Source organism: Macrotis lagotis, chromosome X, assembly GCF_037893015.1.
Source record: "Macrotis lagotis isolate mMagLag1 chromosome X, bilby.v1.9.chrom.fasta, whole genome shotgun sequence".
Lineage (NCBI taxonomy): Eukaryota > Metazoa > Chordata > Mammalia > Peramelemorphia > Peramelidae > Macrotis > Macrotis lagotis.
Window position 1 is genome coordinate 288513767 of NC_133666.1, and position 21944 is coordinate 288535710.

General features: G+C 33.8%; 1 protein-coding gene across 1 annotated transcript in view; it reads right to left on the bottom strand.

The window, feature by feature from the left end:
* The window catches only part of SPEF2 (sperm flagellar 2), a 374057-nt gene that overhangs the window by 328920 nt on the left and 23193 nt on the right, over positions 1–21944 (bottom strand). Inside the window, 1 exon segment of the mRNA XM_074206967.1 lies at positions 1126–1378. Coding sequence (XP_074063068.1) covers positions 1126–1378 — 253 coding nt within the window.

The following is a 21944-nucleotide window of genomic DNA, read 5'->3' on the forward strand; positions in this document are numbered from 1 at the left end:
GGGTTGGTGTGTTGAGGGCCTGAAGGCAATAAGAACAATACGGAGTCTGCTGAAGTGAAGGCTTGAAGTGATACAGGCCAAGAAAGGACAAGCATGAGACACATTAGGGGAAGAATCAAATGTAGTATAATGCAATGAACAGAGGTCTCCCAGTGGAGGACCTGACTTTGAGTTCTGGGCACTGTAAGCTTACTTGCAGTATAACTGGTCACTTCAACTCCTGGTTTGAATCTCCTTATTTACCCAATGAGAGGAATATACATTTATACAAATGTAAAGTTTCTTCCATCTGTGATGATTCTTATTGTACAATTCTTAACTCATCAGACATATGAATAAAGAAGATCCTACATCAACAACTGCATTCTTATCTTTACATGTGCAAGTGAGAAACAAAGAAGAGACATACATACAGATACAGAGATGGGTAGAAAGAAGAGGGAAGGAGGGAAAGACAAAAAGGAGGAAGGAAAGAGGAATGGAGAACAGAAGAAAGAAGGTAGAAAGACAAGATGGAAGGAAGGATGAAGGAAAGGGGGAGGAGGAAGAAGAAGAAAAGAAAGGAAAAGGGAAGGAGGGAGGAAGGGAAAGGGAAAGAAGAAGGAAAGGGAGGAAGAAGTAAGGGAAGAAGGAAAAAGAGAGAGAGTGGTTGTAGAAGCAAGGAGGAAGAAAAGGAGAGAGGAGAGAGGAAGGAAGCAAAAAAATATTTAAGCGTCCATTATCTTTCCAGGCATTGTGCCCTACACTTTATAAATATTATCTCAATTAATCTTTGCAACAACCCTAAGAGTTAAGAGTTATTAATATACCTATTTTACATTTGCAGAAATGGAAACAAGTAGATGATAAATGACTTTCCCAGGGGCACACAATCACTGATTATTTGTAACTGGATTTGAACATAAAACTTCTTGACTTCAAGTCCCATTGTGCCACCTTGTTACCCCAAAAGTAATAATTTATTTCTGAACTACCATTACTATAAAAATGATACAAAAAAGAAACAATATCAAAGATAAATTAATCAAAGGTCCAATAGAACCTCTCATGGAATTGCATAAAGTTCTTGTCATTCCTCCCCAGTTTAACATATTAGGATCTACATATATTGTTTTACATACTCACTTCTCGAAAAATCTCAGTTTTCATACTTTGTAGTTTTGCAGGTGCTAAAGATTTCATATTTTGCATTGCAGCTCCAGTGAGTCCACTTTTTTTCTTTTTCTGCAGTGCGATGTACAATTGATAAAGAAGTTTGGTTATAGAGCCATGCTTTTCTGACATGATATTTTGGGCCACATTTTGATCAAACTGAATACCCAGGATTTGAAATGTTGGTTCCAATCGAGAAAAATTATTAATCTTGGCATTGGAAACCCTAAAATGAGAAAAGAAAGAATTTATATTAATAGATGTTGGTTTATCCCAAGCAAAATTTCCATAAAAGCTATACACATATTAATCATAGTACAGGTGCAGCTAGGTGGCGAAGTTAGTAGAGCACCAGCCCTAGAGTAAGGAGGTCTGGATTTCAAATCTGATCTCAGACATTTCATAACTGCCTAGCTGTGTGACCTTGGACAAGTCACTTAACCCCATTGCCCCTTAAATAAAAATGTTAAAAAATCATAATATAAAATATTTCTTTTCAAGCAAATATTTTAAGTAGCACAAGTACTTTCAAAGGTAATTTTAAATGTTTGTATTTTCCCATGCACATGAATGTTATATATGTACATATAACACATATATAACACCCCCATATATTATATATACATATATGTATGTGCAGGTATCCATACACATACACACATATGTATCAATGAGCACAGGGTCAGAGTCAGATGACTTTGCTTCTATTTTCACCTCCAACACTAATAAGACAACAAATAATAGTCATAATTAACAACTAGGTGGGGCAGTGGTCAGAAGACTCATCTTCCTGAATTTGAATATGGTTTCAGACACCTACTGTCTGATCCTGGGCAAGGCACTTAACCTTTTATTGCTTCAGTTCATAAGCTAGAGAAGTAAATGGCAAACCACTTCAGTATTTTTATGAGGAATACCCCCAATGGGGATAGAAGAATTGGACCTGACTCAAATAACAACAAAAGTGGTCACAAGGGACAGGAGTACTTCTCTTAGGTGCTCTCTATAATATTTCACAACTCATAAAATAATGACTCTAACTAAATTAAAAAAAAAAATTTACAAGGCAATGGGGTTAAGTGGCTTGCCCAAGGCCACACAGCTAGGTAATTATTAAGTGCCTGAGGCCAAATTTGAACTCAGGTACTTCTGACTCCAGGGCCGTGCTCCATCCACTGTGCCACCTAGCTGCTACTCTAACTAAATTTTTGAGAGACAGAACCCACAGAAAGATCCAGTGAGGAAATTCTCCAGAACAAGGTAACCTGGGAAACAGTAGAAAGGCTCCACTTCACAGGGTTTGTGGCTCATGGCAGTGGGGGCAATTTCCTGACCTATACCCTGGGGAGCACTGGGCACAACCTGGAAGATCAGCGGGGGGAACCACTGCCAGAGCAAGCAAGTGAAGCCCATCCCCCAGGGCACTCAGCGAGCAGTGGAGGCAGTGGCAGCCCAGATCCAGGAAATGGAAGCAGGAAGAGCTGGTAAGCAGGAGACCCCAGGCAACTGAGCCTTGAGTGTTCAGCCTACCAAAGCTAAGGGAGTGGAGAAAGAATTCCTAGGTCTGTCTTCTGTACCTGGAACAGAACTCTGGGGCTCTGACCACATTCAGATCCTAATCACAGTCTAGGTCCCCCATAGAAGAGCAGGGCCCCCCCACCTCAGCCACATGGCGGAGGGGTGTACATGTGGTCATTCACAGACCAGGAGGGAAGACAGAACCTTCACACACAGAGATCCTTGTGGTGGGTATCCCAATAATACTCAAAAGCTCAGGAAGCACCTCAAAACCAGGTACAGGTTGGGGAAATGAGTAAACAGAGAAAAAAGAGGAACACCACTGAGAAATACTTGGTCTATAATCCCAAGAGGGATCAAAATACTCAATCTGAAGATGAGGAAGTACAAACTCTTCTATCTAAAGACTCCAAGAAAAAATGGAAATTGGGCTCAGGCTATGACAGAGTTCAAAAAAGATTTTGAAAATCAAGTCAGGGTGATAGAAGAAAAATTGGGAAAAGAAATGAGAGAGATGCAGGAAAAACACAAAAATGAAGTAAACAGCTTAGTCAAGGAGATCAAAAAAAAATGCTGAAGAAAATAAAATGTTAAAAACCAGCATAGGTCGAATGGATAAAACAGTTCAAAAAGTTATTGAGTATAAGAATGCTTTAAAAAGCAGAATTGGCCAGATGGAAAAGGAGATAAGAAAGCTCTCTGAGGAAAACAAATCCTTCAGATCTAGAATGGAGTTAAAGGAAGCTGCTGACTTTATGAGAAGTCAAGACGCAATACTTCAACACCAAAAGAATGAAAAATCAGAAGAAAATGTAAGACATCTCATTGAAAAAAAACAACTGACCTGGAAAACAGATTCAGGAAAGATAATTTAAAAATTATTGGGATACCTGAAACTCACTATAAGGAAAAGAGACTTGACATAATTTTTAAAGAATTCCTATGGGGAAATTGCCCAGATATCCTAGAAGCAGAGGGCAAAATAGAAATTGAGAGAATCCACTGATCACCCCAAGGAAGGGATCCAAAAAAAAAAACAACCCCCAGGAATATTATAGCCAAGTTTCAGAACTCTCAAGTCAAAGAGAAAATATTACAAGCTGTCAGAAGACACAATTCAAATATCATGGAGCTGCAGTCAGGATCACACAGTACTTAGCAGCAGCCACATTAAGAGCTCATAAGGTTTGCAATATAATATTCCAGAAGGAATGCACCTGAAAATCATATACCCAGCAAAGCTGGACATCCTCTTCCAGGGAAAATGATGGACTTTCAATGAAATAAGGGCATTTAAAATGTTCCTATTAAAATGGCCAGAGCTGAACAGAAAGTTTGACCTTTAAATACAGGACTCAGGTGACACATAGAGAGTTGAGGAGAAGGGTAAAATATGAGGGACTTAATGATGATAAACTGCACATATTCCTGCACAGAAAAATGATAATGATAATACTCATAAGAAAATTATCATTTAATAGAGCAGGTAGAATGAGCTTTTACAGATGAAGCACATGAGAGCGCTGAATTTGAAGATATAATATACTATAAAAATGGAGTCAATGGCTAAAAGAGAAATGTAATGGTAGTAACAGAAAGAAGGGGTGGAATAGGCTAAGATTTTTTTTTTATAACAATGAGCTATTGCAATGACATGGAAGAGAGGGGAAGTGAGGGGGAATGAGGGAACCTTCGCTCTCATCAGAGGTGGCTCAGAGAGGAAACAGCATATATATTCAATGGGGTATAGACATTTAGAGTAAGAAGGAGAGAAGGGGAACAGGGGGAAGGAGGGGTGTGATGAAGGAGGAGAGGGTGGACCATGGAGGAGAGTGGTCAGTTATAACACATTTTCTTTTTAACTTCTTGCAAGGGGCTGGGATTTGATGGCCTGTCCGGGACCACAGGGCCAGTTGGTTGCTGGGCCTTTGGGGTGGTATGTGGGCTTGGGGCCTCCTGGCCCCAGGGTTGTTGATCAGTCTGCTGCACCATGCAGCTACCCTACAGCACATTTAAGAAGAGGGACAGAGTGGAAGGAGAGAGAAATTATAGTATATGCTACTTGGAAGTACAAATGGAGGGAGTTGCAATCAGCAATGGCAATGGTGGAAAAATATAGAAGTAGCTTTTGTGATGGACTTATAAAGAATGTGATTCACCTGCAATGGAATTGGTGGTGTTGGAACATAGACTGAAGCTCACTTATTATTATTATTATTATTATTATTATTATTATTATTATTATTTGGTTTTTGCAGGGCAATGGGGTTGGGGTGACTTGCCCAGGATCACACAGGTGGGTGATTGTTGGGTTCTGGGGTTGGATTTAAACTCGGGTGATCCTGACTCCAGGGCTGGTGCTCTGTCCACTGTGTAACCTAGCTGCCCTTATTATTATTATTATTTTAATTTTAATTTTAATTTTTTCTCTTTATTGCTCATGAGGGTCTATATTTTTTAGGTGGGGGGTATTATGTTTACTCTTAAACAAGAATATTTTAGTAATGTATAAAAAATCATTTGTACAAAATTAAAAATAAATGTAAAATAAGAGTACAAAAATGAATACCAGCACTCGATTCAAGTATAGACATACTTAGTGTGAAACACTCTGGCAGATCTTTCTTCCTTGATGTTGATTAGATCCCATCCATACCTTACCTTCTTGAGCAAGTCTTATCCATAGTCTTACAAGGACAGACATTTTTAGAATCATTTCCCTTGATCTTTTAATATTTTCCAGATATTTCTCCATTGTTCATAATTTTTATTCCTTCTTCTAGCTATATAAGTGTCTCTCTTCTTTTCTGATCATAGGTGCACTTACTTTATGCACTCCTCATGTGCAAACCATTATTGAGATCATGTTGCAGAGTAGTTATACCTATGCTGCATAAATTTTAAAATTATCTATTGAAACTATTTGTTTTATTAGTTGTATCCCAGTAACTTACCTTTGCCAATACAACTGTCACTTGTACCAAAAAAAAAGTAGTCACAAGTTACTAGGAAGCTGGCAGGTCTTTGTAGGACTTTCCTTTATTCAAATGAGGAACTGCGGCTCAGTGAGGTTAAATTTCTTTGAAACTATCAAATTCATAATTACTTATGTACCAATATCAATCCATTATATTTTAGGTTCTATAACTTCTCTAACCAATTCCCAACCAGACACTCCTTTAGTTTCTAATTTTTGATTACTATGAAAAGAACTGCTACAAATATTTTTAGACATATAAGTCTCTTTCCTCCTTTTAAAAAAAAATTCTTTAGGATGTAGTACTCATACTAGGATAGTCAAATTAAAAGGTATTCATATTTTATTAACTTTGTGGGCATGGTCCCAAAATTGCTTTTCTGGATAGTTAGATCAAATTACAGCTCTATTAGAGTTAACTAGGATGTTTTCCCTCTGTTTCTGGAGGATCTCTCCAAAATTTATTATTTTACTCTCTTTTCAACTTTGATAGTCTGACATATGAAGCATAATCTCAGATTGTTTAAATTTGCATGTATTAAAGTGACTTGAAGCATTTTAATAATATGATTGCTGATAGCTTGTATTTCTTTCTTTAAAACTGTATGTTCATATCCTTTGAATTTTTATTAGAGAATGGTATTTAGTCATAAATTTGAATCAACTATTTGTCTTGAAACTGAGATCTTCATCAGAGAAGTGGGCTAAGAAAGATTTTCTACCAGTTACCTGTTACCCCTCTAATTTTTTACTTTGAATTTAGCTGTGCAAAATCAGAAATATGCATTTTATCCCAAGTCATCACATTTATTTTTATCATAGATTTTCTTTATAAATCTAAAAATGTAATTTCTTGCATCTCTAATTTGCTTATGATATGATTTTTTAATGACTGGCCAAATATCCATTTTCAGTTTATTTTGGGTTATGGTGTGAAATATATTTTATAATTTCTCCCCATTGTCTCAATAGTTTTTGTCAAATAGTAAGACTTTCTCTTAGTAATGGAGATATTTGGAGTTAAAAACCAAAGTATTTTATGGTTAGATTTATATTTTGTCTCTTGGTGATTTTTGATAAATATTCTATACCTTTTAAATTTATTTTAAATGCATTTCTCCATTTTTTCTGAGTTATATTAATTAAATATGAATCCTGATGATTTTTACATGGGTATCATATATTCTACATCCTTGATGACACTAACAGATTTTTTTTTCTTTTTTGGAAAGGCATCACATTTTTCTACATTACATACATTTGCTCTTTAAACAAATGCTCTTTTAGGAGCATTATTAAAACTATGCACATTTTAATCTTATGATTTTGAGAAAAAAATTAAAAAATAAAAAGATACTGGATTTTTCAAAAGCATTTTCAGTATCTATTGATTTAGTACTGTGATCTTTTATTATTAACAGGATCTATCATATTCATTATCATATCCATTAACATCCCTGTTATAATCTCAAGCCTAGTCAAATATACCATTGTTCTAATTAAGATAGCATTATAACCTGCTTGATAATATTCTGCTTAAAACTGTTGCATCAAACTTTATTGAGAATATTGATCTGTTATTTTCCTTTCCTGTCTTTATTTCTCTATGGGTAGGATATTAAGATCATATTTGTATCATAGAAAAGGATTAGAAGGGTACCCTTTCTTCATTTAAAAAAAAATTATTTAATAGAATTTATTTCTGAATCTATCTGGTCCTGAAGTGGTTGTTTTTTCTCCCCTTTGGGAATAATTTATGGTTTGTTAATTTCTTTAAAAAATCAGTTATTTATATCTTTTGATACACTTGATATATTTTTATAAATATTCATCATTTCCTCTTGATTGTAAACATATAGTGGGAAAAATAATTTCTGATAATTTCTTTTATTTTCTTTTTAATTTTTTGAGTTACATCCAGTTACAGTTTTGATCTTAACAATTTGATTTCTCTTTCAATTTTTAAAAATCAATTGTTTATCTTTTTTATTTATATTTCTTTTTAAAACAGTCTCATTTATTTATCAATTTGATAGTCTTGAATTTAGCTCATGAATTTTGATTTGTGGTGGCTCAATATATATTCTTTTTAATTGCATATCCAATTCATTGGTTTGTTCTATTTTTCTTTTACTGTTTAAAGTATTTAATGATAGAAATTTTCTCTTTCAGAATTGTTTTAGATGGTTCCCTTAAGTTTGTTATGTTGTTTCCCTATCAATTTTCTCTGATGACATTTTCTAGTGTTAATAGCATTTATTCCTTGATGCATTGCTTTTTTAAATTAAATTACTTAATCTTTAATCATGTTTATCATATTTTTCAAGGGCCCTTTATTGGATAAATTTTTTATTACACCATTATCAATATATGTTTAAAATTTCTGCTTTCCTACACTTTTGGTTGAGATCCTTAGGCCCCAGTACACTTTTGGTAAAGTTCCAAATGCAGCTGAAAAGTATGTAATTTTCTTTTAATAATCACAAGAGATCTATCATCTCTAATTTTTCTAAAGTTCTGTTAAGGTTCTTAACTTCTTTTTTGTTTATTGTTTGGTTAGATTTGTCAGTGTCTGAAAGGGGCAATAGAAGATCTTCTATTATTATAATTTTATAATAATTTCCTTAGTTGCACATATGGTAAGTATTGATATTGATTAGTAATCTATGAAAACTTTAGTAAGATAATTTCCCTGCTCTTTAAAAAAATCTATATTTTTACTGTAGCCTTATAGGTAATCATGATTGCTATTCCTATTTTTTGTAATTCTGCTGCTACATAATATATTTTACTCCAGCTCTCCATTTTAACTTGGTGTGAAATTTTGTGATTCAAGTGTATTTCTTATGAACATCATATTATCATATTGTTTTTAATCCATTCTGCTATTCTTTTTAATTTTGTGAAAGAGATTATTCTGATTCATATTTGAAATTATTAATTATATATTTTCCTCCATTCTATCCTCTGATACTTTTTCCTCTCTCTATTTCCACTTCCTTCTTTACAAATAATACAGGTGGGAGAAAAGACAAAGTTGACCTGATGTTTTTGTTTTTATAAGTGAAACAGCCTGTTTTTTTTCTGTAATGTAGTTTTTTCTTTCTTTTCCGCTATCCTGTGCCCAAGATTTTGCAATTTTTTTCCTTTCCTTTTAATCTTGCTTCCCATTGCCCTTGTCCTACTCTCTCTCTCTCTCTCTCTCTCTCTCTCTCTCTCTCTCTCTCTCTAATTTGTTTTGTTTTTGACTATTCCCTTTTTATGCTGCCCTCTCTTGTATCCTTTTTCACCCTTTCCTTTTCCCTCTTCTTTTCTATGTTTTCCTTTGAGTTTAATGTATTTCCAAATTTGAACTCAGGTCCTCCTGACTCCGGGCAGGTGCTTCATCCACTGCACCACCTAGCTGCCCCAGATTCTTTTTATTTTTACACTGTCCTCAAGATCTAAGAAATCTGGGCAATTTTCATTTATAATTTGTTCTCTAAAATTTTCTTATATTTTCATTTATAAAGTTTTCTGTTTTTCTATTACAGTAATTTTAAGTAAGCAGAAGAATGATAGAGAGCTGTCATCATAGGTAGTGTCAGTCCCATTTCTATACATATGGTCTCCATGAAAAAATTATTTTCCAAAATGCCCTCCCGCCACTATAAGACTAGAATTTGTGGTGCAATTGATTCTTGGCTTGGATAAAGTGAGTTTCCTTACTTGGAGTCCCAATCACGGATATAGGTAAAAAATAAAAATAATGACTACTGATATGGACATAGTACTTTAAAGTTGCCAAAAAGGCTTTACACATACCACATTGGAGCTTTCACAGTCCCACAAAGTTAATGTTATAGGGATTATATTTATTTTTAAGAGGAGGAGACTGAAACTGAGAAAGGCTAAATAATTTTATGCTCACGTTCACACACCAAGTAGGAAAGTATCAGATAGGGTATTGGAGTCCAGGCTTTCTTGATTTCCAGGTCTGGTAGTCTCTCTACTATCCCATTCAAGATTTTGGTTTAGAAGTTTGTGTCTTAAAATTTAGATGGCTCATATTACAGTAAGACTTTTCCGTTAGATCAGTATTCTAGATTTTGTGAACTCTGGTCCTTTTTTCCATGTTATACAATAAGCATTTCGTAAATGTAGAATTGATTCTATAAATGACAGGATTGATCTTGGCTATATCACTATTACAATATCTTGGAGGGGACGGCTAAGTGTATAGAGCACCGGCCCTAGAGTCAGGAGTACCTGAGTTCAAATCCGGCCTCAGATACTTAATCATTACCTAGTTGTGTGGTCTTGGGCAAGCTACTTAACCCCACTGCCTTGCAAAAACCTAAAAAAATATACCTTGTAGAAGAGATATCGCAGAATAACAATAATAATAAATCCTCATATGGTTCTTGAAGGTTTGCAATGTGCTTTACATATGTAATTTCATTTGATTATCATAATTCTTTAAGATATTAATATCTTCCAGTTAGGCTGAGAGTTAGTGAACTGTACTGAAACACAGAACTACTGTCAATAGCAGGATCTAAACTCACATGTGTGATTCCAAGTCTAAAAAAGAATTGCAGCATCTCAGGGCAGCTTGATGAGATAGTGGACAGTGTTGGGACTGGAGTCAGGAAGACCTGACTCCAAATGTGACCTCAGACATTTAGTAACTGTTTGACCTTAGATAAGTCACCAAATTTTGATTGCCTCAGTTTTCTTATCTGCAAAATCACCTGTAGAAGAAAATAACAAACCATTCCATTATCTTTGCCAAGAAAACTTCAAATGGGATCACAAAGAGTCTGATAACTGAAGAGCAATAAGTGATCTCAAAATTCTCAACACAGAGAATCCAAGAAATGAATTTATTTGAAACTGAATACCAAAATCAGTTTCAAAATATACCCCCACCCACTTTCCTACATTTTAAAATGAGATAAACTTTTATATTTATTGAATATAGAATTCATGGCATCCATGGTGTTAAGATGTTGGCTTAAACCTTGCTTGTTTTGCCAAGTTGTTTTCCTTTTTTACACTTAATAGTCTTTTATTTTTTCCAATGGTATGTAAAAATAGTTTTCACCATTCATTTTTGTAAGCTTTTGAGTTCCAAATTTTCCTCCCTCCTTCCCAATAAAGTAAATAATATGATATAGGTTACATAAGCACAATCACATTTAAACATTCCTACAATAGCCAGGTTGTAAAAGAAGAATCAGAACAAAAGGGAAAAACCATGAGAAATTAAAAAAACAAAGGAAAGAATTAAAAATAATATCTGATATGTATTCAGACACATAATTCTTTCTCTTGATGTGGATAACATTTTTTATCATTAGTCTTTTTGGATTGTATTGGATCTTTTTATTGCTGAGAGGAGCTGAGTCTTTTATAATTAATCATTGCATAATGTTGCTATTACTATGTACAATATTCTCCTGTTCTGCTCACTTAACTCAGCATCAGTTCATGTAAAAAAAACCTTTCCACTTTTTCTGAAATCTATCTTCTCATTCTTCTTTTCCTTTGTTTCTTTCCTCCTCCTTCTCCTTCTCCTCCTCCTCCTACTCCTCCTCCTGCTTCCTCCTTCCTTCCTCCTCCTTCCTCTTTCTGCTTCCTCTTACTCTTCTTCTTCTCCTCCTCCTTCATCCTTCCTCCTCTTCCTCCTCCTTCTTGCAAGGTAATGGGGTTAAGTGACTTGTGGAAGGTTCCACAGCTCGGTAATTATTATTACCTGAGGTCACATTTGAATTCAGATCCTATTGACTCCAGGGCCAGTGATCTATCCATTGCAACACTTAGCTGCCCATTATTTTTTTATAGAAAAATAGTATTCCATTACATTCATATGCTACAACTTTTTTATTCCTTTACCAACTAATGGGCATCCCAACAAGTTTCAAATCTTGGTCACTACAAAAAAATTGTTACAAAAATTTTTTTACATGTGGGTCCTTTTCCCAATTTTACAATCTCTCAGTCAAACCCTTTGGTTATAGTTCCAAATTGGCTCTTTGAAATGGTTGGATTCCTTTACAACTCCACCAACAATACTTTAGTGTTCTAATTTTCCCACAACCCCTCCAACATTTATCATTTTCCTTTCATGGTATATTATCCAATTTCATAGGTTTGAGGTGGTATCACAGAGTTGTTTTAATTTGTATTTCTCTAATCAAAATTGATTTGGAGCAATTTTTTTCATAAGACTTCAGATAGACTTAATTTCTCCATCTTAATACTGACTGTTCATATCCTTTGAACATTTATCAACTGGGGAATGTTATATTCTTACAAATTTGATGCAATTCTCTCTGTAATTTACAAATAAGACCTTTATCAGAAACACAGAAACATTGGATTTAAAAATAGCTTCCCAGTTTTCTGCTTTCATTCTTATCTTTGTTGCATTAGTTTTGTTTATGCAATACCTTTTTAATTTAATGTTATCAAAATTATCCATTTTGTATTTCACAATACTCCCTTCTGTTTGGTCATAAAGTCTTTCCTTCTCAAAAGATCTGAGAGGTAAACTATTCCTTGTTCTCCTAATTGGCTTATGATATCACTCTGTATTTCCAAATGATATATCCATTTCAATATTATTTTGGTTGAATGTAAAATATTGATCTATGACTAGCTCCTGCCATACTATTTTCCAATTTTCTCAGCAGTTTTTATCAAATTGTGAGTTCTTAGCCCAGAACAAGTAATCTTTGGTTTTATCAAACTAGCATTTACTACTGTGTCTTAAGTACCTATCTTATTCGACTGTTCCACTACTGTAGCTCTTATTTAATACCAAATACTTTTTATGATTGTCACTTTATATTTTTAGCTCTTGTATAGTTAGACCATCTTCCTTTGCATTATTTTCATTAATTCCTTAATATTCTTGATCTTTTGTTTTTCCAGATTAATTTTGTTAATTTTTGATAATTTGGTTGGTATCACACTGAATAAGTAAATTAAGTAGAATTGTCATTTTTATTATATTTATTATATTTATATATTATATTTATATTATATTTATATATTATATTTATAATATTATGTATAAATATATAATATATTTGTTAACTTGGCATATCCATAAGCAATTGATATTTTCCCAACTATTAATTCTGACTTTGTGTGAAAAGTTTTTTGTGTACAAATAGTTTCTGGTTTTGTCTTGGCAGGTAGGTGCCAAAATATTTTATGTTGTCTACAGTTATTTTAATGAGATTTCTCTTTCCCCTGTTACTGGTATTTATTGGTAATATATGGAAATGCTGCTGATTTATAGGGGTTTATTTTATATTCTGCAACTTTGCTAAACTTGTTAATTGTTTCATGTAGTTTTTTAGAGGATTCTCTAAATATACCATCATATCAACAAGAATTAGTTTATATCATTTATTTCTTTACTTTGTTTCTTCACTGCCCATTCTAACATTTAATTTCTTTTTCTTCTTTTATCGCTAAAGCTAACATTTATAATGAAATAATAGTGGTGATAATAGGCTTCCTTGTTTTACTTTTGATCTTATTGATAATATACCCTCATTACATATAGTGCTTGCTGGTGGTGGTTATACATAGGTACTGCTGATCATTTTAAGGAAAATTCCATTTATTCCTATGTTCTCCAGTGTTTTTAAGAAAAAAGGATACTGTATTTTGTCAAAAAGGCTTTTCAGCAACTTTTCTGATAATCATATGATTTCTGATAATTTTGTTATTGATATGGTCAATTATGATGAGAGTTTTCCTAATATTGAACCAACCCTGCATTCTTGATATAAATCCCACGAGACATAGTATATTATCCTGGTAATAACTTGATGTAATTGCTTAGTTAATATTTTATTTAAAATTTTTGCATGTGTGATGTGTGATGATCAACCATGATGAACTTGTTCAGCTCAGGAGTACAATAATCAAAGATAGTTCTAAAGGATTTGTGACTGGAAAATAACATCCACATCTAGAGAAGAAACTATTGAGTCTGGATGCAGACCAAAGCTTATTTTCAATTTTTAAAATTTGTTTTAATATATTATGGGTTTTTTTTTCTCTCTTGTGGTTTTTTCCTTTTCTTTTTGATTTGATTTTTCTTTCATAATATGATTAATATAATTAACACAGTCATACATATATAACCTATATTATTAGATTGGATTACTTTCTGTTAGCAGAGAGGGAGGGAGGGAAGGGTGGGAAGGAATGGGGAGAAAATATATGAAAAATATAAAAATTATTGTTGAAAAGTATTTTTGCATGTAATTAGAAAAATAAATGAAATAGAATAAAAATCAAGATTAAAAAATAAAATTTTTGCATCAATATTTATTACGGAAATTCGTCTATAATCTTTGTTTTGCTATTCCTAGTTTAGGTATTTAGCACCATATTTATGTAATAAAGGGAATTCGGTAGGAGTCATTTTCATCTATTTTTTCCAAATAGTTTATATAGTATTATAATTATTTGCTCTTTAAATGTTTGCTAGAATTCACTTGTAAAATCTATCTGGCCCTGGAGATTTTTCTTAGCTTTTGTGCCTCCTTTTCCATTTGATTAATTTCACTTTCAAAGGAGTTATTTCCTTCAGTGAATTTCTTTGCTCCATTTTCCAAGTTGATTTTTTTCATAATTCTCTTGCATAATTCTCATTTAATTTTCCAATTTTCTTCTACCTTTCTTACTTGATTTTTAAAATCCTTTTTGAGGTCTCCCAAGAGAACTTTTTGGTCTTCAAACCAATTCATATTGTCCTTTGAGGCTTTTGGGTAGGCATTCTGAGTGCGTGTTTTGATCTTCCCTGTAGGCTTTTTTCTATTTCCCACTAATATTTTTTTCCCACCTATTTCATGAATTTAAAATTAAGGTCTGTTCCTGGGACACAGGGAAAGCATTGTCCTAAGCTTCTAGGGTTGAAGGCCAGGAGCCTGGTCACTGGCTTTCAAACCTGGGGCCTGATCTGCTTGAGGCTTGCCGCCTGTGCTGGCTCAACCTAGTCGCGCCTGTTGAGCTAGATTTGGGGGCTGGCAATTTGCCTTCTGAGCTGGGGCTGGAGGCCTCACAGTTGGAACCACTGTGCCAATAACCATCTTGAGACAGGACTGAGCAGCTTCTGTTGCTGAGCTTGCCTGAACATCATTTGTGCTGGGCTGCCCTCCCGTTAGACCCAACTGAGACAGATCTTTCTTGAATTTCTTCTAAGTTATCTTAAGCTGAAAAATTGTTGGGGGGTTTTCCCCCGTCTTTTTGTAGATAGCTCCAGAATTCATTTAGAGGCTTGATTTAACATTGTTTCTGAGAGAGTTCAGACAATTTTCTGGCTTCTCTCCCCAATCCTGGCTCTGCTCCTGTTTTCCTTTTTTTTTTCAGTAGTGCATATTAAATGTAAAGTCATTCCCTAAGAAGATTACATCCTTAAATTTATTAAGCACTGTGTTATTGAATTAATTATTGATTCTTGCTTATATCATCATCTACTTGATGATCTTGTTTTCTATTCAAGAATTCTGTTTGGTTTTGGGGCTTATTTTTCAATCTACATTGTGAACAGTAATTCTTTAGATTTTTTTGTCTTTTTTTTTACTATGAACTAGTTCACAAGTCTTCTTATGTTTCTCTTTATATTAATCATTTTGAAAAATCATATACCACAATTTGTTAAGTACTTTACCAAATGAAGAATAGCTGTTTTGATTCCATTTCTTTTGTACTAGAAAAAGTACTTCAGTAAATATTTTGACAAATATAGAATCATTTTTTTCTATCTTTAAATGCCTGGAGTTATATCTATATTAGCAGTAACTCAGTAGTGAGGTCAAACAGCTTTGACATTTTGTCAGTTTGGGGGGCATAATCCTACACAAGTTCCACAGTGATTGAATCATTCTCCTTAATGTATGTATATGTTTATCTTTTTATAGTTTCTCCAACACTGACTATCTCCATGTTTTATCATCTTTGCAAATTTGTTGAGTAAGAGATAATACCTCAGGCTCAGTCTGATTTACATTTCTCTCATTATTACTGATTCAGAGATTTTTATTTGATTGCTAACTATTTGCAATTATTCTTTGATGACCTTTGTTTATATCTTTGACCATTTATCCATTTAGGATTTGATTGAGGAGTTGATTACCCCTTATTGAGGAATAGTTTCTTAGTATTAAATATTTGTGTTTATTTCCCATATGTTGTGTATATATCAGACTATTTGAAGCTGCCTGATGCAACAATATTTCTAAAAGGAGAGTTTCCATTCTAGTTTCAAATATTTTGTTTATGCAAAAGTTTTTCAATTTCATGTAATCTAAATTGCCTATTTTGTCTTTTGTAATCTGTTTTATCCCTTGTTGGTCTAAGGATTCTCTTTCTAGTCAATTTCAAAATAGGAACTCCATCCATTTTCCTTCATTTTTAAATGAAATGATCTTTTATATTTATTGAATATCTAATTTGGAATTTCTTGAGATTTTTAAGATGATAGATTAAATGTTTTTGTTTTTCCAAACTGCTTTGAATTTGATAGTAGTTTGTATTAAATATTAAATCATTCTCTAAGAAGTTTATATACCAGGTTTATCAAACACTAGTTTATTGAGTTTTGTTATTTCTCATACTTGTTTATCTCACATATTTCATGACTCTATTCTCCTCTGCATTCACCTATGGGTTTACAAATTTATGCCCAGATTACATTATATGGCAACTCCAAATAAGGGTTCTCTACTTCCCTTTTTTATTTAGTAAAAGTGTTATGCCTGATATCTGTTAGAGATGCACCTCACTTTTTTGATAATTCCCAGATGGATTTGGAAAAAGTGGTCAATGTTCTATTATTATCTGTTGGTAATTTCCAGAATTACATTTTGGAATTTTTTGTAACACAGCAATTACTAGGGTTGGTGGAGTAGATAAAATGTTTATTTATTCAAGATAACCACAGGGATATAGAAAACTGTATCTATAATGCCAGATACTTTGGAACTAAATTGGGACCAGATGGGTACTAATGAATAATATTATTATTGGAAAAAGGAAAAAAAAAAACTTCCACTTATCTTAGTGGGGGAAATGAAAGAGAGGAAGTAACAGCAAACACTTGCAAGGAACTAGGCCCTTGCAGCCAAGATTCTTCTGAGATTGTTCGGTCTGTTTCACTGACAGACCAGAGCTGGCATAATGCCCTACAGTTGCTCTCTCAAGTGAGAAATCAAACACTTCATAGAAGTACCTGGCATAGAGTTTTCCAATGGAATTTTAAATATAAGTACTAAATCATAATCTATAGAACATGGGTCTGCAGATCTTAGCTAAGGTTCAAATCCAGCTCATCCCTTTATTTTTACCTGTATGGACTCTGAGAATGGTTTTGACATTCTTAAAAAGAAGATTGTTCTTGGCCTTTGGGCTATTGTTTGCTAATCTCTGAATAGAGGAAGGCTTGATACTTTCAGAGAAAATTATAGTTAGTTATCTATACAAGTTTATAGACTACAACAAACAATATAAATTCATTTATATTTTTCAAACTGGGGTAAAATCATAAAACAGAGAGTAGGTATGGAATTCACTTTCCCTATGCCTTGGAGTCAATAATCCTGTTCTCTCCCCTCATTTGACTTCCTCTCTTTAATTCTGGTCATCAAAAATATTGACATGCTTCCAAATGTTCACCCCCCCTTATAAATCTTCAACAGAGGCTGGATGGTTTTTAATGGGTATTGAAATGTTTACAAAAGTCTCTTACAGCTCTCAAATTTTATATTTCTGTGAAGGATTAAGAGGCAAGGAAATTAGGTAAGGTGAAATATGGCATACAAAAGGGGGTGATGGTCTGCATTAGACTAGTGGTTATGTTCTGCATTAGACTAGTGGTCATGACAGCAATGAGGAGAAGAATGTCAGAGGTGTACTGGAAGTATAATTGGGGAGATTTGTCAACAAATTAGATAGAAATAGTAAGTGAAATGGATGAATCAAAACTGACTCCTAAGTAGCAAATCTAACTTACTGGAAGGATGATGATACCCTTGAGATTTAAAACAAGGGAGTTAGGAAATCAGAAAGATTTTGGAGGAAAAGAAAGGTAATGAATTTCATTAAGTTTTAGATGCCTTTGGGATATATAATCATAAATGTTCCACAAGTAGTTGGTGATAGTTGATTGCAATTCAGAATTGAAAAGGGAGAATCAGGTACAGCTAAGATTGTGGAAAAGAGGCAGCAACCCATCCAAATTTTCCTAACATTCCCTTCCAAACAACATTAAATAACATATCAAATCAATTTCTGCATTAGCATAGTCAACAAAAGGTAAGTGAAACTTTATTTTTCAGTCCAAGACATCTTAGGAGGTAGTAAAGAGAGGCCTGTGAAGCTGGAGTAGAGGCTAGTCAGGCCCATTCATGAGCAATAGCACAAGGAGGCCTTGGAGGCAGCAGCATCTTAAGAGCAGAGCTGATAACTGGAAAGAAAGAAATCACTGAGGACCTTATGTTGATATTGCATGTAGCTGGCAATGACTGGCCACTCTGTATTCCATATTCAGTTTTCAGTAAAAGTTCCATCCCAGGGTGGAGAAGAGTTTGGATGGGGGGTTTCGAGGGAGCAAGGCACCTGGTCTGAGAGATTCAAAGTCTGAGAGCAGTGACAGAGCTTATAGAAGCAGGAGAGCAGAGGACCATTCCAGTTAAGGGGCCCAGGGAAGTACCAGTTCTTGTGGAGAAAGCGGAGTGGGGATCTGGTCACAGTTCCAGGTTGAAGAAGCCTGCTTGTGGTCACACGGAAGGGAGAGAAACCCTGTCACAGTGCTAGAATCTAAAAAATGCAAGTGCTTGCTGCTCTAGGGAAGCAAAGACTATTTTGATGTAAAGGTAAGAGTATATATCAGGAGAGCAGTAACCAAACCTCTTCAGATCATATCACCTTGGGAGCACCAAAAACTTACAGACCTCTCAGAACCACCTCTAAAAATAGCATCCCCCAAAAGTCTGAAGCTTGAGACATGCCCCTCCACACTATTCAGGGGTGTAAAGTCCAACTTTAGCATAAAGCATGATGTCAGGAAATAGACTAGAAAAATGGGCAAAGAACACTAAAAAAACCATACAATAAAAAGATATTAAAGTGGAATATAAGATCATGACACAAACTCAGAAGACAGCAAAGTAACAACAGCTTAGAAGCAAAGCCTCAAAAATTGACATAAACAAAAATTTAACACAAACCCAACAAGAATTTCTAGAAGAGTTAAAGAAAGAGATTGGAGTGGTAGAGTAAAACTTGGGTGAAAAATGACAAGAAAATTTTAAATAAGAAAATAATTATTTTAGGGTTTTTTGCAAGGAAATGGGGGTTAAGTGACTTGCCCAAGGCCATACAGCTAGGTAATTATATTAAGCGTTTGAAGCTGGATTTGAACTCAGGCACTCCTGACTCCAGGTCCAGTGCTCTATCCACTGTGCCACCTAGCCTCCCCCCAAGAAAAGTTTTAAAAAAGAATTATTATGTTGATAAAAGACACAGCTTTCTTAGGGCAGGTAGGTGGTACAGAGGATAGAGTGCCAGCCCTGAAGTTAGGAAGACAAAAATTCAAATCTGACCTCAGACAGAGTAACTTTGGACAAGTTACTTAACCATGTTTGTTTTGATTCTTAATTGTAAAATGAGCTGAAGAAAAATTGGCAAGACATTTCAGTATTTTAGCACCTTAGCCAAGAAAACCCCACATAAGGTCAAGGCAGATATGACTTAGATGACTGAACAGCAATAACAAAAAAGGCAAAAAATACTGAAGCAAACCAGCACCTTATAAACAAAGTTGGCCATACAGCAATTAAAAAGGAACAAAAATTCACTAAGAAAAGAACTTAAAAAGCAGAATAGGTCAAATGGAAATAGAAGTACAAAAACTCATTTAGTAAAGTAATTCCTTAAAAACTATAATTGAGCAATTTGAAGCTAATGACGATGAGACCTCAAGAAACAATAAAACAAAGTCAAAAGAAGAAAAAAGAAGAAAATATGAAATATTTCATCTATACATAGATGGAGAAAGGAGAGATAATTGAAGAATTATTGGATTACTTGAAATCCATGATTAAAGAAAAAGAGACTAGTCTTCATATTTCAAGAAATTTTTAAGGAAATTTGTCCAAGTATCTTAGTGTCTAAGGGTAAAAAAGGAATGAAAGGAATCCACCAATCACCAATCAATCCACTTGAAAGAGAACCTAAACTGAAAACTCCTAAAAATATTATAGATAAATTCTAGAGTTACCAGATCAAGTTAAAAATATTACAAGCACCCAGTTAAGTGACCACTTCAATATTGTGGAATCACAGTCAGTATTATACAAGATTTAGGAGTGTTTGGAATATGTTATAATATTCCAAAAAACAAAGGAGCTAGGATTACACAAACAAGAATAATATACCAAGCAAAGATGAGTATAATTCTTCAGAGGAAAATGGTCATTTAATGAAATAGAGAACTTTCAAGCACTTCTGATTAGAAGACTATAGCTAATTAGAAAATATGACATTCAAAAACAAGACTCAAGAGAAGTAAAAAAGGTAGACATGGAAAAAATCATAAGGATCATAAAAAACTTAAATTGCTAACATTCTTATATGGATAGATAATAATTGTAACTGCTCAAAACTTTATTATTATATGGGCAGTTAGAAGCAGCCTACAAAGACAGAAGGCATGGATCTAAGTTGATTATATTGGAACAATCCCTGAAAATAAAGGGTAGAGCAAAGGAGGAATGGAATCAGAAAAATTTGGAAAATTATCTCACATAAAAAGGCACATAAGGAAGAGCTTTTAAATGGATGTCATGGACAATGTTTGAAGATTACATATATACATATATATATATATATATATATATATATATATATATATATATGTATGGAAGTAGGAGAGGAAGTGATTGGGAGAAAAGGAATTGGTGATAAGAGGTGATACCAAAAGCACTGGTTAGAAGCAAAACACTTTTGATAATGAACAGATAAAAACAGAAAGAGAAGAATAAACAGAAGAAAGTAGGAGGAAGTGAAATACACAGTAATCAAAACTGGGGTGGGATACCTCACCCATAAAATGGAAGCAGAAAGCAGAATGGATTAGTAACCATAAATAACAATATGATATTTACAAGAAAAATACTTGAATCAAAAAGGAGTTTAAAAACAAGGGGCTGGAGTGGAATTTATTATGCTTAGCTGAGGTTTAAAAAAGTCAGGAATAGCAATCACAATCTTAGATAAAGCAAAAGCAAAAATAAGCCTACTTAGAAGAGATAATCAGCAAAACAGTATTTTGCTAGATGTTACTACAGACAATTAAGCGATAGCAATCCTAAACTTATATATACCAAATGACAGAGCATGTAAATTCTTTTTTTTTTAGGTTTGTGCAAGGCAAATGGGGTTAAGTGGCTTGCCCAAGGTCACACAGCTAGGTAATTATTAAGTGTCTGAGACCAGATTTGAACCCAGGTACTCCTGACTCCAAGGCCAGTGCTTTATCCACGACACCACCTAGCTGCCCCTTGAGCATGTAAATTCTTAAAGGAAAAGTTATCGAAGGAAACAGCCAGTAGCACTGTACTAGTGGTGTAATGGGATATAGTTTCTCTTCTCAGAATTAGATAATTATAATCATAAAATGAATAAGAAAAAAAGTTAAGAAGATAGTGTTTTAGAACATTTAGATATGATAACGCTATGGAAAAAACTAAATGGGAATAAAAGAAGCATGTCTTTTTTTTTTTTTAGGTTTTTTGCAAGGCAAATGGGGTTAAGTGGCTTGCCCAAGGCCACACAGCTGGTTAATATTAAGTGTCTGTGACTGGATTTGAACCCAGGTACTCCTGACTCCAAGGCTGGTGCTTTATCCACTATGCCACCTAGATGCCCCAGCATGTCTTTTTTTCTTAGCTGCATGTGTTACCTTCATAAAAACTGATCATATATTAGGACATTAAAAACCTCACAAACATAGAAAAGCAATACTATTAAATATATCCATTTGAGGTCATAATATAATAATTATGTTCAATAGAGGGTCTTGGAAGCATAGATTAAATTTAAATGGAATTAAATACTCTAATCCCAAAGAATGAGTGAAACAAAGATCAAATCCAAGAAACAATAATTTAATTAAATAGGATGACAATCATGAGGCAATATACTAAAATTAATGGGATTTAGTAAAAGAAGTGCTTAAAGGAAATTTTATATTTTTAGACATTTACAATGATTTAAAAAGAGAAAAAGC